The sequence below is a fragment of the Rhinatrema bivittatum genome, chromosome 5, assembly GCF_901001135.1.
Source record: "Rhinatrema bivittatum chromosome 5, aRhiBiv1.1, whole genome shotgun sequence".
Classification (NCBI taxonomy): Eukaryota; Metazoa; Chordata; class Amphibia; order Gymnophiona; family Rhinatrematidae; genus Rhinatrema; species Rhinatrema bivittatum.
The window spans coordinates 238192971-238210145 of NC_042619.1; the positions used below are offsets into that span (position 1 = coordinate 238192971).

General features: G+C 44.9%; 1 protein-coding gene across 5 annotated transcripts in view; it reads right to left on the reverse strand.

The window, feature by feature from the left end:
* ITSN1 (intersectin 1) overlaps positions 1-17175 on the reverse strand; it is a 520117-nt gene that overhangs the window by 263507 nt on the left and 239435 nt on the right. For all 5 annotated transcript variants that reach the window (XM_029603536.1, XM_029603539.1, XM_029603538.1 and 2 more), the window contains 2 exons: positions 12485-12572; positions 11138-11277 (listed from right to left, as the gene is read on the reverse strand). In XM_029603536.1, coding sequence (XP_029459396.1) covers positions 11138-11277; positions 12485-12572 — 228 coding nt within the window. The remainder of the gene's footprint in view (positions 1-11137; positions 11278-12484; positions 12573-17175) is intronic.

Consider the following 17175-nt stretch of genomic DNA (forward strand, 5'->3'; position numbering starts at 1 on the left):
GCCCTATTAGGTATTCCCGCGCAATTAAGTAAGTAAAATGTGCAGCCAAGCCGCACATTTTACTTTAAGAAATTTACGCCTACCCAAAGGTAGGCGCTAATTTCTGCCAGCACCAGGGAAGTGCACAGAAAAGCAGTAAAAACTGCTTTTCTGTGCACTGCTTTTCTGTGCACCCTCCAACTTAATATCATGGTGATATTAAGTCGGAGGTCCCAAAGGGTAAAAAAAAGTAAAAAGGAAAAAAAAGAAAAGAAATTTGAAGTAGGCCCGCGGCTTGAAAACTGGACGCTCAATTTTGCCAGCGTCTGGTTTCCGAACCCGGGGCTGTCAGCGGGCTCGAGAACAGACGTTGGCAAAATTGAGCATCGGCTGTCAAACCCGCTGAGAGCCGCCGCTCCTGTCCCTAAAGAGGCGGTAGGGACGCGCTAGTGTCTCTAGCGCCTCTTTTTACCTGTTTCTACCGCCAGACTTAATTTGCATACTGTATCGCGCGCACAGGAGAGTGTCCTGTGCGTTCGCCCGCTCTCCCACGGACTTTACTGTATCGGCCCGTATGTGATCCTTTACACATAGGACACACACTTGGACTAGTGAAGACTCGCATCATTCAACACAAAAGCTGTGCTCGTACAGCTAAAATAGATGCACTGATCATTAAACTTTGGCTGATATTTAAACATTCAGAGGAAGACAATTTTTTGTGATTTCTCAGTTTCAAAATTCATGAGGGGGCAACATAACCAAAGTGTTGAGAAGGAAAAAAAACAGCGGTTCATTTATCTCTGGAATACAATTTTCCCTATTGGTCTTAATTCAGCGATAGAATGGGCATTTTTTTTTAAATTTTTTTTAAATCTTTTAAAAAAATTTTCATATATAAGTATTTTCCAATATGTATTTTTTTTGCTTGGAGTTTTAGTATTTACTTTACGGATATCACTTTAACAACTCTCTGCACTTTTTATCTGATAAGAATTGTATAGTTGCCTTCTCTGAGTAAATATTAGTACAGGTGGACATCATCATATCTCTTCATTTTCATTGGACATTAACATTTGATTTTGATTGGTTACTAATACTTTTATGACATCATCAATGTGGCTTATACGTACATTCCAGTATTTATGGTTCACAAACTCGGCTTGTTTCATAACGTCAACGGTGATTTGAAGGTTCATAATCAGAACGCTATAAGAATTAACTGATTTAAGTTCGAGATTCATAAAAGTAACTGCACTATTAGATTTTGTGCATTATTTTTATAAACGATTGTAGCAATACATTTACATTTTTTTCTAATTAACGATTTTATTGAACGTTAACAAATACAATAAACAATACATATACAACTGTACAGTGTTTCGTCATATGGCCAGCATACAATAACTACAAAAATATAGTGATGGTGATAAAGGTTATGTAAATTATAACTATCTACTTGCATTGTTCTCCAAAAGAGACAATATCACATTAAACACCACAAAAGATGCCATAAATAGGAATGAAATAGCTGTAAAGTGCGACATCTCAAGAAACCTAATGGTGGCAATAAGGGAATAGGCACAAATCTAGTTAATAGTCCATTAACCATGAACGTCAAGAGCCCATCGAGTGCTGAGACTGCAATATATTTATATTTTTCATATTTACATGTTTATATTTTAGAACTTGCCTGCTTTAACCATTTTAGAATTATTAATTCCAATAAGTACTTACCATTTCAAGCTGTTTTATTAGCGTTTCACATTAAAACTCATTTATTGACACATTGGTTATGTATTCCTATTTCAGACAGTCTGTGTATATTGCTTCTATAGAATCCCCCTGAGGAAGCCATTTATGTATGGCAAAATGAGGGCCTTCAGTTGGGCACTTTTGATTATTCATCTACACTGAGCAGGAATACTTATTATAATGCATAGCTTATAAGTGAAGCTCTATCGGTCAAATGTTAAGGTTACAAGGCAAGACTGGATAGGAAAATTAGTTCTTAACTGTTAATTTTTGTTCCTGTAGTACCACGGATCAGTCCAGACTGTGGGTTGAGCCTCCTTTCCAGCAGGTGGAGACAGACTAAAACTGAAAGGATATCCTATATGAGGACAGAGCCTATCCTGTAACCCTTCAGTATAACCATTGTCAAAGCAGAAAATAACAAAACCAAAATAGGATCAAGCAAGTAACCATAAAGCTCAATAGAGCAACTATAGAACAAGGAAGGAACATGGTATAACTATACGCTCTTGCATATACTTGGTATTCAAACGACCAAGGCTTCCGGTGTTATTGCTCAGTATTCTTGCACAAAAATGAAGTATTAGAATCTGCAAGAAACAAGCTTTGAGAGGACAGAAAGAAAGACAGACAGGGAAGGGCATCTGGACTGATCCGTGGTACTACAGGAACAAAAATTAACAGGTAAGAACTAATTTTCCTTTCCCTGTAAGTACCCGGATCAGTCTAGACTGTGGGATGTACCAAAGCTTCCCTAAACCGGGTGGGACCGAGACAGTCCCGTTCGAAGCACTTGCCACCCAAAAGAACCGAAGACCGGAGCTTGCACATCCAGATGATAATGTCAAGCAAAAGTATGCAAAGACGTCCAAGTGGCGGCCCTGCAAATCTCCTGAGGAGAGACTGACTGACTCTCCGCCCAGGACGTAGCTTGGGAACGCAGTAAATGAGCTTTCAGGCCCTCGGGAACCGCCCGACCTTGGCAAAGATAGGCCAAGGAGATCGCTTCCTTCAACCACCTCGCAATAGTGGTCTTAGAAGCCAGCTTACCCAGATTGGGCCCACTCCAGAGGACAAAGAGATGGTCTGAGACCCGAAAGTCATTGGTAACCTGGAGATAGCGAAGCAAGACTCGCTTGGCATCTAATTTACGAAGATCGCCCCCAGCCGTACCCGCAATCTCCTCTGAAGAAAACGTAGGGAGTTCCACCGACTGGTTGACATGGAAGGAAGAGACAACCTTGGGCAAGAAGGAAGGAACCGTCTTGAGGGATACTCCAGAATCGGAAAAGCGGAAAAAAGGTTCCCGATAGGACAAAGCCTGGATCTCGGAGATCCGGCGAGCGGAGGAGATAGAGACGAGAAAGACAGTCTTGAGCGTAAGATCTTTTAAGGTTGCGCGATGGAGAGGTTCAAACGGAGTCGTACAGAGGGCTCGAAGGACCAGGTTAAGACTCCACGACGGACAAGTGGGCCGAGAAGACGGATGTAGGTGCTTGACACCCTTCAAGAACGGATGTCCCGCTAAGGAATGGCCTTCTACCCTACCCAGGAGAGAGCCGAGAGCGGAGACTTGTACGCGCAGAGAACTGAAGGAAAGATCCTTGGAAAGGCCGTTCTGGAGAAAAGAGAGAGGACCAATGAGACTGGGGCAGAGCGCGTGGGAACACCAGACTCCGCGCAAACAGACTCAAATACCTTCCAGATATGCACGTACGCCAGGGAGGTCGACTGTTTCTGGGCCCGCAGCAAGGTGGAGATGACCTCCTCCTTATAGCCCTTGCGCCTTAGACATCGCCGTTCAAAAGCCAGGCCGCTAGACAGAAGCGATCGGCCTGGTCAAAAAATACAGGTCCCTGACGAAGGAGCAGAGGAAGGTGGCCTAGCCGCAGAGGTCCGTCCGTTGCTAGGTTGACAAGATCCGCGAACCACGGTCGGCGCGGCCACTCGGGCGCTAACAGCACCATGGGTCCCCCGGTGGAGCTCTATTCTTCTGAGAACTTTTCCCACCAGGGGCCACGGGGGGAACACGTACAGAAGGACGTTTGCCGGCCAAGGGAGAGCCAGAGCGTCCACGCCCTCCGAGCTGTGCTCCCTCCAGCGGCTGAAGAACCGATTTGCCTTGGCATTGCGCAAGGTCACCATGAGGTCCAGTTGGGGAGGACCCCACCTGTCGATGATCAAATCCATGGCTACATCCGAGAGTTCCCACTCCCCCCGGATCGAGCAACTGATGACTGAGGAAATCGACCTGAACGTTCTCCTTGCCCACGATGTGGGAGGCCGCCAGGCACTGCAGATGTCGTTCCGCCCATGCAAAGACACGGCTGGCTTCCAGGGCTACCAGGGGGCTGCGGATGCATCCTTGGCGATTGATGTAAGCCACGGTGGAGGAGTTGTCAGACAGAACCCTCACCGCTTTGCCGCGGAGAAGGGGAAGGAACTCCTGAAGAGCCAAGAACACCGCCCGAGTCTCTAACCAATTGATATGCCAGCGAGACTGAGCTGTCAACCAGAACCCCTGGGTGGCCTGGGAGAGGCAGACTGCACCCCAGCCCGAGAGACTGGAGTCTGTAGTCACTATTGTCCACTGTGGAGCTTGAAGAGGTATTCCCTGTAGCAGATGAGGAAGGGAAAACCACCACTGCAAGTCGGCAACGGTAGAGTCCAACAATGGGAGGACCACGTGAAACTGTTCCGATACTGGCTGCCATCGGGACAGTAAGGCTTTCTGTAACAGTCGCATATGAGCAAAGTCCCAGGGGACTAGATTGATGGTGGATGCCATGGAGCCCAATACCTGCAGGTAGTCCCAAGCCTTCGGGAAAGGCAGCGAGATCAGATTCTGAATCTGGTCGATCAATTTGAGAGCCCGAGCACGGGGCAAGAATACTTTGCCCACCCGGGTGTCGAAGCGAGCTCCCAGGAACTCCAGCTCCTGGGAGGGTTGAAGGTTGCTCTTGGAGAAATTCACTATCCACCCGAGGGAAGCGAGAAGAGTCAGAACGCGATCCACCGCCTGCCTGCAGAGAACCTCCGATTTGGCCCGCACGAGCCAGTCATCCAGGTACGGGTGGACAAGGATTCCTTCCCGGCGAAGAGCCGCCACCACCACGACCTTGGTGAAGGTGTGAGGTGCGGTCGCAAGACTGAAAGGAAGCGCCTGAAACTGGAAGTCCCTGTTGAGGATGTGGAAGCGAAGATACTTCTGATAATCGCGGTGAATCGGAATATGGAAATACGCCTCTATCAGATCGAGTGAGGTGAGGAACTCTCCGGGGCGAACCACCGTGATGACCGCTCGCAAGGTTTCCATGCGGAAATGTCGGATTTTGAGAGCCCAATTGACCTGCTTGAGGTCCAGAATCGGACGAAAACAACCCGTCCTTCTTGGGGACGACAAAGTAGATAGAATACTGGCCTGCGCCAAGTTCCCTCTCTGGGACCGGGACCACCGCACCCAGACTCAGGAGCCTAGCGAGAGTTTGCTCCACTGCTTCCCCCTTGGACCGCCTGCATGGGGAAAAGAGAAAAAGATCCGGAAGGTCGCGAACAATCTCAGAGGCGTACCCGTCTCGGATAATGTTGAGGACCCACTGGTCTGACGAAATTTTGACCCATTCCTCGAAAAACATGGAGAGGCGGCCGCCTAGGAAGGGGACCGAGGAATGAGTCAAGGGAACGTCATTGGGTGGTAGGCTTGGGGGTGGAGCACGCAGGCTGGCCCTCTCGAAAAGGGCGGCGCCCACGAAAGGGCTGCGACGAAGACTGAGATCGAGAAGAATAGTCCCTTGAAGAGCCACCCCGCCCGCGTGGGGTAAACTGCCTCTGCCCCCGAAAACGCGGACGAGAGGGAGTAAAAGACCGGGATGGCTTCGGACAATCCTCTGGAAGCTTATGGACCTTGTTGACGGCTAAGGAATCCATAAGCTTCTCAAGGTCCTCGCCAAAAAGCAGCTTGCATTTGAACGGCAAGGTGCCCAGCCGGGCCTTGGAGGACTAACCGGCCGTCCAATTCGGCAGCCAGAGGAATCGGCGGGCGGACACCGCCGAGACCATCGCCTTCGCCTGGATGCAGAGAAGGTCGTACAGCGCATCAGCCCCATATGCGACAACAGCCTCGAGACGCTCAGCCTGTTCCGCCTCTGCCGACAGGAGATCCTGGGTACAGAACAACTGTTGAACCCACATGAGACCTGCCCGCAGCATGAGGCTACTGTAGGCAGTCGCACGAACTCCCAGCACCAGGACCTCAAATATACGCTTCATGTGTGCCTCGAGGTTGCGGTCCTGGGTGTCTTTCAATGCCGTAGAGCCCTCCACCGGAATGGTGGTATGCTTCGTGACCGCAGAGATGGTGGAATCCACGGCAGGATTCTTTAGAATTTCCAAACATTCTTCCGGAAGGGGGTACAGCTTGTCCATAGCCCGCCCCACCCGGAGTGGCGCCTCGGGAGCCTCCCATTCCCGCATGAGTATGAGTTTGTGCATGGGATGAAAAGGAAAAGCCGTTGCGGGAGCCCTGAGACCCGCTAGGACCAGGTCCATATCTTTGGGCAAGGAGGCCATAAGAGTATCCGCGGGGGGCCCCTCCAACCCTAATTCCTGAAGGACAAAGGGAATGAGGGGTTCCAGATCCTCCCTGCAGAACATCAGTAAAACCCTAGGATCGTCCCCCTCCATGGAAGGAAGGGCACCCTCTAGGTCAGGAATAGCATCAGGGTCCTGGGGCCCCAGGTCCACAAGGGGATCATGGGGGAAGGGGGGGTGCCCTTCTGGGACCACCCCCACCCAAGACGACCCCATGGGCTCCGCGACCGGGCCAACAATCAACGGTGCGGGATGGGGAACTTTTGCTGGGGGGGGCAAGGGGGGACGACGTTCCTCCTCCTCCTGCAGGCTAGCTAGATAAGATTTATGCAGGAGAAGGACAAATTCCGGGGTAAAACGGGTCCCAGATTTCCCGGGTGGGGCTCAAATTGGGGGGTGACTGAAGAAAATTTGGCCCCCCAGCCCCAGGGAGCTCCGAAAACGGAGCTGATGAAAAATCCAAAATGGCCGCCATTCCCGGGCATTCCCAACCTGGGAACGGCCTGGCCAAGCTCGGGGAACTCTATCCCCGGGCTAAATTTGCCTGCCCTGCCGAGGAGGGACCTTCTCCACCCGGCAGGCAGGCAGGCAGAGCAGAGGCCCTCCCGCGAAAAACGCGAGGAGGGCTGGCCACAGGAAAGGCAGGCTGCCTGCCATGGCATAGGAGAGCCGCATTAAAGAAAAAAAGCTGCAGAAAAAAAAAGTTTGAGTGACAGCCGGGAGGCCCGGAGTGAAGCAGGGGGGAAACCTGCTGACTCCTGCCTATCTGGCTGCCGGTTCAAGCCCTGTGGAGACCAAAAGGAAAAAGGATGGGTCTACTGCTGAAGGCAAGTAATAAAAGCACTGGGAATACTTTTAAAACTTATATATTTTTTTTAACTGAGCACAGCAGTACAGAATTGAGACCCCTCGGCAGCCAGAGGAGGGGGAGACGAGAACTGGACTACCAGACTCTGTCCCCACACCTGGAAGCGATAACGGACACAGGCTATGCACTGCACAAGTGGCAAAGCCCCCCTGAGTCCGGCAAGAGCCAGGAGACGGAACCATCTCCTGAAGAAAAAGATAAAGGAAAAAGCTCCTTGACTAACTTTTTTTTTTTTTCCCCAGGAAGAAAAAACACAAATATCCCTAAGGAAGAAGTACTTGCTTGATCCGAGAAGTAAGGAAGAAAGAAAGGCTGACTAGCCTAGGACAGGAGACCGAAGGGAGACCTGCTGCACCTGCTGGAGACAGACAAATACAGAAGGGTTACAGGATAGGCTCTGTCCTCATATAGGTTATCTTTTCAGTTTTAGTCTGTCTCCACCTGCTAGAAAGGAGGCTCAACCCACAGTCTGGACTGATCCGGGTACGTACAGGGAATGTGATTTTTAAACTAAAAAGTAAAAAAAAAAAAAAAAAAAAAAAGTTTTAAAACATTTTTTCACAAATTTCAATATATATCACATTAAAAAAGTTTTGGGGGGATTTATTTAATATTATTTTGCAAGTTGGGTTTTTTTATGCCAGTAATGATTACAAGAGCTTGGAGCCAATGAGCACACTACACAATGGACTAACAAGTAAGCCTGATGGAAAGTTATGAATTGGCCTTTTCCCTACTTCAATATCATTTTCTAGTTAGGTATAATTTTTTTTGTAATAGAAATCATGTAAGTTTTTTCAGTAAGTTACTTTTTGGTAAACAGCTGAGATTCAATGCCAAGAAGTGCAGAGTCATGTTTATGGGCTGTGGAAATCCGAAAGAATTGTATTCGATGGGGGGTGAAGGGCTGATATGCACGGAGCAGGAGAGAGACCTGGGAGTGATAGTGTCTAACGATCTGAAATTGGCGAAACAGTGTGACAAGGCGATAGCTAAAGCCAGAAGAATGCTGGGCTGCATAGAGAGAGGAATTTTGAGTAAGAAAAGGGAAGTAATTATCCCCTTGTACAGGTCCTTGGTGAGGCCTCACCTGGAGTATTGTACTCAGTTCTGGAGACCACATCTCCGAAGGGACAGAGACAGGATGGAGGCAGTCCAGAGAGGGGTGACCAAAAAGGTGGATGGTCTTCATCGAATGACTTATGAGGAGAAACTGAAGAATCTAAATATGTGCACCCTGGAGGAAAGGAGGAGCAGAGGTGATATGATACAGGCGTTCAGATACTTGAAAGGTTTTAATGATCCAAAGTCAACAAACATACATTTTCCATTGGAAAAAAAATCAGCAGAACCAGAGGTCACGATTTAAAACTCCAGGGAGGAAGAATCAGGACCAATGTCAGGAAGTATTTCTTCATGGAGAGGGTGGTGGATCCCTGGAACGACCTTCTGGAGGAAGTGGTGAAGAGCAAAATTGTGAAAGATTTCAAAGGGGCGAGGGATAAACACGGTGGATCCATAAAGCCTTGAGGATGGGAATGAAGAGAAGAGGTATGGGGGTGTCTTGCAGGAATAAACACTGTGGATCCATAAAGCATGGAGGATGGGAATGAATAGAAGAGGTATGGGGCGGCTTGCGGTAATGACTGCTACTACCTGGTGATTAATATCCTTATTCAATAAACATTCACACGGTTAATGAGACTCCAACATTGCTCTATGCTTCAACGGCAAGAGGAAATGTGGAAAAGAGGATTTGCATTCAGGCAACAATCAACAAGGTAGCTCAGTCTGGATAAACAAATTAGCGTGGGAGTAGCTTGCTTGTTGCGGCAGTTACTACCCCAGACCAATTAAGCCTGATACTTCACTTTCAATGCATATCCAGCATAAATCTCTGCTTCAACGGCAGGGGGATTGAAGAAAAGAGGATTTACATTCTGACAACAACCAACAAGGACTGAATTGCACAGTCTGGGCAAACAAATAAACGTGGGAGTAACTTGCTTGTTGCGGCGGTTACTACCCGAACCAATTTAAAGCCTGTTAATTCACTTGGAAAGCATATCCAGCACAGCTCACTGCTTCAACGGCAGGGGAATGAAGAAATAGGTTTTACATCCAGCCAACATCTAACAAGGCATTGATCTGAGCAGTATGAGTATACAAACAGTGGGGTAACTTGCTCGATATGACTTATTACCCTCAAACATTAAGCCTTATACTTCACTTTGATACAGCATCAACACTGCTCTCTGCATCAGTGGCGGGGGTGTAAGGAAATTAGAATCAAAAAGCTACCAATAAGGGCCCTGAAATCAGCGGTTGGAGTAACAGATAAGTATGAGAAAATAGGTGTGAAAGCTTGCTGAGCAGATTGGATGGGCCTATTGGTCTTCTTCTGCCATCATTTCTATGTTTCTATAACATTTTTTTCATGACATGGTGATTTTTTGTGTTTTGGTATTCTTATACGTTATGCTATTCGCACTTTTTGAATTTCATTTTTGCCGCCTTATATTTACCTATCTATATCTAGATAGGTAAAAATAAAGAGAGAGCGAGAGAGAGAAATACCCCAGAAAGATGAGGAAAAGAGCACTAATGTTCGATGAACATGACATACCCAGAATATGCATTACACAGACTCTAGAGCAGATATACATGGTAGAAAGTACAAGTGAGGGCATCCATAGTAAATAAGGGATACTTACATTGAGTATTCTTGGTATTCTAATATTCCATCAAGACAAATGATCATAAATAAATGTTTATGTATTTGATGTACTAAATATATTATAGAATATCAATTTATGAGATGTGTGGGTACGATCACTGTGCACATTTATTGTAGTAATAAAAATCAACATAATAGTTTCATTTGATATACTGTAAATGAAGCTGCAATGATTGTTGCATATATCTTGTATGTTCGCTTGTAGCGCTGAATCTATGTAGATCTAAATAATTAGACTTTATAGGTGCTCATTTATTTTATTATTTGGAGAATTGTTAATAAAGATGTGGTTTTTATTTCATGTACATCAAACATTAGTGGTCTTTTCCTCATCTTTCTGGGGTATTTCTTTCTATCACTAGTTGAGCACTTCATATAATATATATACATTGCTTAAGTTCTAATTCTAGCTCTCTATATAGATTTTTTTTTATTGTTAAAACTTTTATATTTGTGCATTCAAATGGACTAACATGGCTTTTCCGGCAGGCCTACCCAGATGCCAATCAAACCTAGACCTCCTCCCTCAACCTCTCAAAATTCATCCACCCCCTGATATTTATGCTCTATGATTATGATGTAGTTTCTGTTAGCTGTTCATGGCTAATTTTCTTATCCATTGTACTCCGCCCCGATGATGTAATCTAACGAAATGATGTAAATAAGTTACTTATGTTATTATGGTTGCTCCTTCTACTTTTACTTCTGCTCTTTTCTCTCTTTCCTCCTCTCCCGCTCCCTCTCCCCCTCTTCTCGCCTGCTCCCACTCCCTGCTCCTCGTTCATTGTAATTCCTCCTTTCCTGAGTTTATTGTAAACTGGTGTGATGGGTCTCACGAATGTCGGTATATCAAAAGCTCTTAAATAAATAAAAATAAATAAATAAACTTCTTCTAGTGGTATGTAAACAAATGCCTGGTGAGTCAGTTATTTGGGACAGACATTTGAAAAGGCAGGAGGTGGCTCACCGAGGACAGAGCAAGCAAGAAACATTAGGAAGTAAACGAATGGGGGTCACACAGGAGCTTGTCCAGAAATGTGGGTCAAGAGTACCAGCAGCACTCCCACATTTATGGAAAGTCATCAATTAAGAAGACTAACATCAGAAAAGTATGCATGTTTTCTGCCAGTTCTTTGGCCAGGGTTGTCACTTTAATAGCTACCATCCAAGGGATTAGAAAAAACAACCTGGATAGGAAAAACAGTTACCTTCAACTGATTATTGAAAATATCAATCTCCTGAAGTTTAGATCTCGTTTCTTTCTCTACTTCATCCAGCTGGTCCCGAAGTTGCTGGCGGAAAAGATCCTTTGCTTCTAAGGCTCTTTTCAGAGTAAGAAGGGAATCTCCTGTTTGGAACAAATCATAAAGGGAGTATCTTTCAAAAGGGCTTTTACAAATTGCTACGATATATGCTTTTGAATTGTCAATGGGGCTGATTTTCAAGGATTGACGCGCGTAGGGGGGGATTACGCATGCCGGACCTATTTTATAGAGACCCGGCAACACGCGTAAAGCCCCAGGACGCGTCTGAGTCCCGGGGCTTTACAATAGGGGTGGTCTGGGGCAGGGCCAGAGGCAGGCCCAGAAGGTAAATTAAAATTTTGGGGGCGATTAGGATAGGGCTGGGGGGGGGGGGATAGGTTAGGGGGAAGGGGTGGGAAGGTTAGTTTAGGGGGAAGGGAACGGGGGAAGCCTGCGGGTGTTGGTGCGTGCAGGGTGCACAATTGTGCACTCCCTTACGTGCGCCGACCCCTGATTTAATAACTTGTGCACGCACGTGTTCGCCCGCATGTATGTATGAAAATCTGCCCCAATAGGTTTTACATGCATAAATGCACTAAGGGGTAGATTTTCTAAATTTGCGCGATAATGTACTTTTGTTCGCGCAGCAAGTGCAAACAAAAGTACGCTGGATTTTATAAGATACGCGCGTATCTTATAAAATCTGGGGTCGGCGCGCGCTGGGGGGGCACATTTGTGCAACCTGCACGCGCTGCCTGTTCCCTCTGAGGCCACTCCGATTTCGGAGCGGCCTCGGAGGGAACTTTCCTTCGCCCTCCCGGCCCTATCTAAACCCCCCCTTACCTTTGTTCCACGATTTACGCCTGCTAAAAGCAGACGTAAATCTACGCACGCCAGCGGGCTGCTGGCGCGCGATCACCCAACCTGGTGGCTGGTCCGGAGGCCTCGACCACGCCCCCGGGCCGGCGCCACGCCCCCGCAAAGCCGCGTCATTTTAGATGCGCCCCCAACACGCCCCTTTTAGGAAGCCCCGGGACTTGCGCGCGCCGGCGGCCTATGCAAAATAGGCGCGCGCAGGGCATTTAAAATCCACCCGTAAGTGCACAAATGGGCTTTGGAAAATTGCTACAATATATGCTTTTATGCACATAAATCCTTTTGAAAATTACCCCATTGTGAATAAATTATCTTATGTGTTAAATTTGTAACATTGCTGATATTAGCACATTAAAACTACGCTAGTTTTTTTTTGTTTTTTTTTTATAATGAGGACAGTTATCTCAGTCAGAGAAAATTCTGTACCAGACTTACTGTGCAAACTGTTCTGCTGAACCTGCTTTAATTGGTCATTCAGCGATTGCTTCTCTGGAATCAGCCTGCCAAGCATCTGCTGGGACTCCTGCAAGTAAATGTGGGGAGGTCAGAATGGGACAGGCTTAATACCTTTGGGATAACCCTCATGTCCTGTCAACAGTCATGCCTAATGTTCAGTTAGGTGAAAGGGTCTCTTTCTTGATGAACACCAGTTACAAAAAAAAAAGATAATTGGCCAGAAAAGCTGAGAGAAAATCTCTGCCGAGCCATGCAGCAGAAACTGTCGTCCATTCTTCTCAAAGGGCCAGATCAGCTGACATCACTGGTTCTGCTGCTGGTCACCAGACAGATCCACAGGATCAGTGATCATAGCAAACTATTTTCAGGAAGTAAATTTCTGTAGGATAGAGCCAATATACCCAGTTCAAATACCTTTCTGCAGCATAAGAATTCAATATTACAGGATGAATATCTTCAGATGTTTAGTCATTGATGTATCTCAGGAATTTTAAAGGAAACCCACATAACATGTAATGCAAAGTTCAAAGAAGAAGAGTTTAACTGGTACACTGAGCAGAAGAAAATAATTTTCTGGCCCAGCAGTTTCCTCTTGCTCCCTTGGTTTTCAGCGCTGTCATAACCAGGGCTCAGATCTTGTACCAAGAGCCTTCATTCACAACTATCTAGGGATTTTTCCTCTATTACATCTCTCCTAATAGACCTACTCTGGTCACTGGAGTGACAGTTCTGAGCCAGTGGTCATATATTGGGGCTCCTCAGGAGTCATGAGTCCTGAATCCTACTACTAGGTGTCATCCTTGACTAATGACCTACACTCCTTCCTTACTAGGGGACTGTGAACACATTCTCTGCAATATTCTAGGCCTCAGTCAACTCGGGGAGTGGAAGACCAGACTTAGGGATCGAACCAGGATCCTTCCACATGGCAGTGTGCAACATAGTAGATGATGGCAGATAAGGCCCACTTGGCCCACCCAGTCTGCCCAGTTATCTTCTTATTTGGTTTTCTGCCACTTTGGGCAGATGCACAAACAAATTCCCATCTTAAACCAACACCAAGTTCCCCAACTGTGTCTTTTATCCAACCTCTCAAATCTGTTCCTACCACTGCCTCTAAATCTATCCCAAGCATGTTTAAATTCCATTGCAGTACTGGCCTCCACTGCTATTGCTGGTAGGCTATACCAGGCTTTATCCCCTTCCTCTTTGGTTCTTCTTATAAGCCCAACCCACAGTCCTCCTTCCATGTCTTACCAACAAATTTTATAATAATCCAAATAGCCACTGAAACTATTCAGGCTGCTGTCAGAACATCCAGCTGCCCAATGCTCACTGATGTTAGAGCAGCAACATGGCCTCTTCATGAAGATACTCTTGACAAAAAAGAAACATTATAATTATAAAAATGTTAAACGACACTATAGTAATAAAAGGGTGTCAGCAAGCCGCTTAGTTTCAAGTCTATATAGATTCTCCAGCCCTCAATCATTCACCCTCCAAAACAGTCTTTTTTTTTTTTTATGTATGCATGTAAAAGAGGACCCGACATTAGCAAATATTTCATAATTTCATCAGGAAGAATATAAGAAAACAATTGTTACATATCCAAGAGAGAGAACATTGGCCAAATGAGTTCTGTCTAATTGTTTTCTTATAATATTCCCTCTGATGCAGTTGCTTACAAAACATTAGCTAATGTCTAGGGCTTTTTTACATGCAGATATTTTTAAAAAGTTAACTTTGGGGGATGAATGATTGAAAGGGCCAGAGAATCTACATAGATTTGACATTAACTGGCTTGCCAACACCTTTATCTTTATAGTGTCAAGTTTAATCTCTTTATAATTATTCTGTTTCTCTTTTGTCAAGTGTGTTATTGGTGAGACAATTTGATTATTCACTTATTTTTGACTCTCCATGAATATTGATTGTATTCTCTTCTCTTTGGCCCTATACAATTTCACAATTAACATTAAAACTCCACCCCCTCCCTCATTCTTCAACCTGTTACTCCCACCTGCCTTCTCACTGTGGTCTATGTTTGCCTGAAGTATGTTTAAAAATATAATCAACACAATAAACAAATGACTAACAATACTAAACAGAAATCACAATTACAATTCATAGCAAAAAGCATACCTCTCTTCAAACACCACTTGGGAATTCAGACAAATCAACCTGGATTTCCAGGTCGTTTGGAACTATAAAATCCAACCCATCGCCCCAACTCAAAAATCATTATACAATGGCTTCAAATGCCTGAGAAAATAGCCAGGTCTTCAAGGGTCAGCAAAATAATAAGTAATCTAATACACAGAGTTCTCTTGGCAGCTCATTCAAAGACAGAGCCAACAGACTTGCATCATTTGCTGATCTCAAAGTCTTCTACAGCACATAACTCACATATCTTGAAGATAGCTTGGGCCATATGTGAAAAAAAGCTTTGAAAGCCTAAGTCATTGCCTTGAACACAGTACTAAAGTGAACACACAGCCAACACAACAGCCTTATTACGGATGTGATGTAATCCTTATACTTATGCCCGTTAAGAAGTCAGGCTTCTGAATTTTGGACTGGTTGGAATTTCTGCATTTCCTTCTATGGAAGTTTCAACTATAGCATGTTGCAATAGTCCAATACTTCTAGGGCCTTTATCAGAACTGTCAAATTTGAATGGTCCAAAAAAAATGACTCAGATGATGAATAATTTACAGATTTTTTTGATACAATATGAAAGGATTAATCTAGATAACGGAATACTCCTAAAAGTTTATCTTTATTTATTTAAAAGCATTTATATTCTACTTATAACAAAATAGTAGTGCTAACGCGGATTACAACATAAAATTACAAATAAAACTACAGCTAAATTCAGAAATCATTTGCTAGACATACTCTCTTGCCTCAGATGTGGGAAGAGCCAAAAGCCATCATCTAATAATGGAAAAGACACATAGAAACCTGGCTTTCTTGAATTCAGATACTGTTTTTGTCTCCACCACCTCCACTGTTCTATGCCTCTATCACCCTCTCTGTAAAGAAATATTGCCTAAAATTACTTCTGATTCTGTCCCCTTTCAACCACATTGAATTATTCCTCATTCTAAAGCTTCCTTGCTGTTGAAGGAGACTCACCTCCTGTGCAAGGAAACGTTTGAGATATTTGAATGTCTCTATCATATTCCCCTATCTCACCTTTCCTCCAGAGTGAATATGTTTAGATTTTTAAGTTTATCCCCATATGCTTTAGAACAAAGACCTCTGACCATTTTAGTAGCCATCCTGTTTATATTTTTTTTGAAGGTATGGCCTCCAGAACTGTACACAGTATTCCAAGTAAGGTTTCACCAGGGACCTAATCAGGGGCAATATCACTTCCCTTTTTCGGCTGACCATTCCCTCTTCCTATGCAGCCAAGCATCTTTCTGGCTTTTACTGTCACTTTATCCATTTATTTGGCCACCTTAAGATCATCAGATACAATTACCCCCAGATCCCACGCTTCCTTTGTGCTTAGAGAATTTCATCTCCAATATTGTAGCTTTCCACTGGGTTTTTGCATCTTAAATGCATTACTCTGCATTTTTCTTAGCATTAAATGTTAGCTGCCAGACCGTAGACCATTCCTTGGGCTTTGCTACATCTCTCCTCATGACCTTCCTGGCTGTCTTCTCTGTTACAGATTTTGGAATCATTAGCAAGAAGACAAACCTTTCCCCAACAATCCTTCCTTTATGTGACTCACAAAAATGCTGAAGAGAACTGGTCCAAGGATCAACCCCTGAGGCCCACCACTAGTAACACCTCCTTCTTCAGAGAAAACTCCATTGACTATTACCCTTTGTTCCCTCCCACTCAACCAGTTTCTAAACCAGTCACTCTGGAATCCATACCAAGTGCACTCAATTTATTTGTAGGTATTCTATACAGAACCATGTCAAAGGCCTTGCTGAAATCCAAGTCCACTATGACTAGCGCTCTCCCTTGATCCAACACTCTGGTTACCCAATCAAAGAAATTGATCAAATCTGTCTGACAAGATTTAACTCCTGTAAAATATGCTGCCTTGAATCTTGCAATCCATTGGATTCCAAAAATTGCACTATCTGCTGTTTTAGCAGTGATTCCATTAGTTTGTAAAGCACAGAGGTCAGACTAATTGGTCTGTAGTTCCTGGCTCCTCACTTCCATTTTTATGAACAGGAACCATATCTACTATTTGTCAGTCCTCTGAGACTCCAGACTCTAAAGAAGCACTGAAAAGGTCAGCCAACAGAGCTGCCAGGACATCTCTAAGTTCCCTTAGTCCTCCCGGATGTATCCCATCTGGCTCATATCTATTTTAAGTTTAGTTTAGTTAGCAACTCTCAAACACAGTGTTCTGAAAATCTATTGATGTTTACCTCACTTCCAATCTTATTTGTGTTCGTTTTATGTGGTCTTGCTCCAGGCCCTTCCACAGTGACCATTGAACAGGAATACTTAAGCACATTTTCTTTTTCCTCCCCAGCCTCTGTATATTCCCTTTTTGAGTCTCACAATGACACTTTTGCACTATCACTAACATATCTTAAGGGGAAAAGAAAAAGTCGCTTCCGTTTTACCATAACTCTGGCGCGACCCCAGCTGATGCAGTCATTTGGCATTGAAGAGCTGAAGAAAGAAGA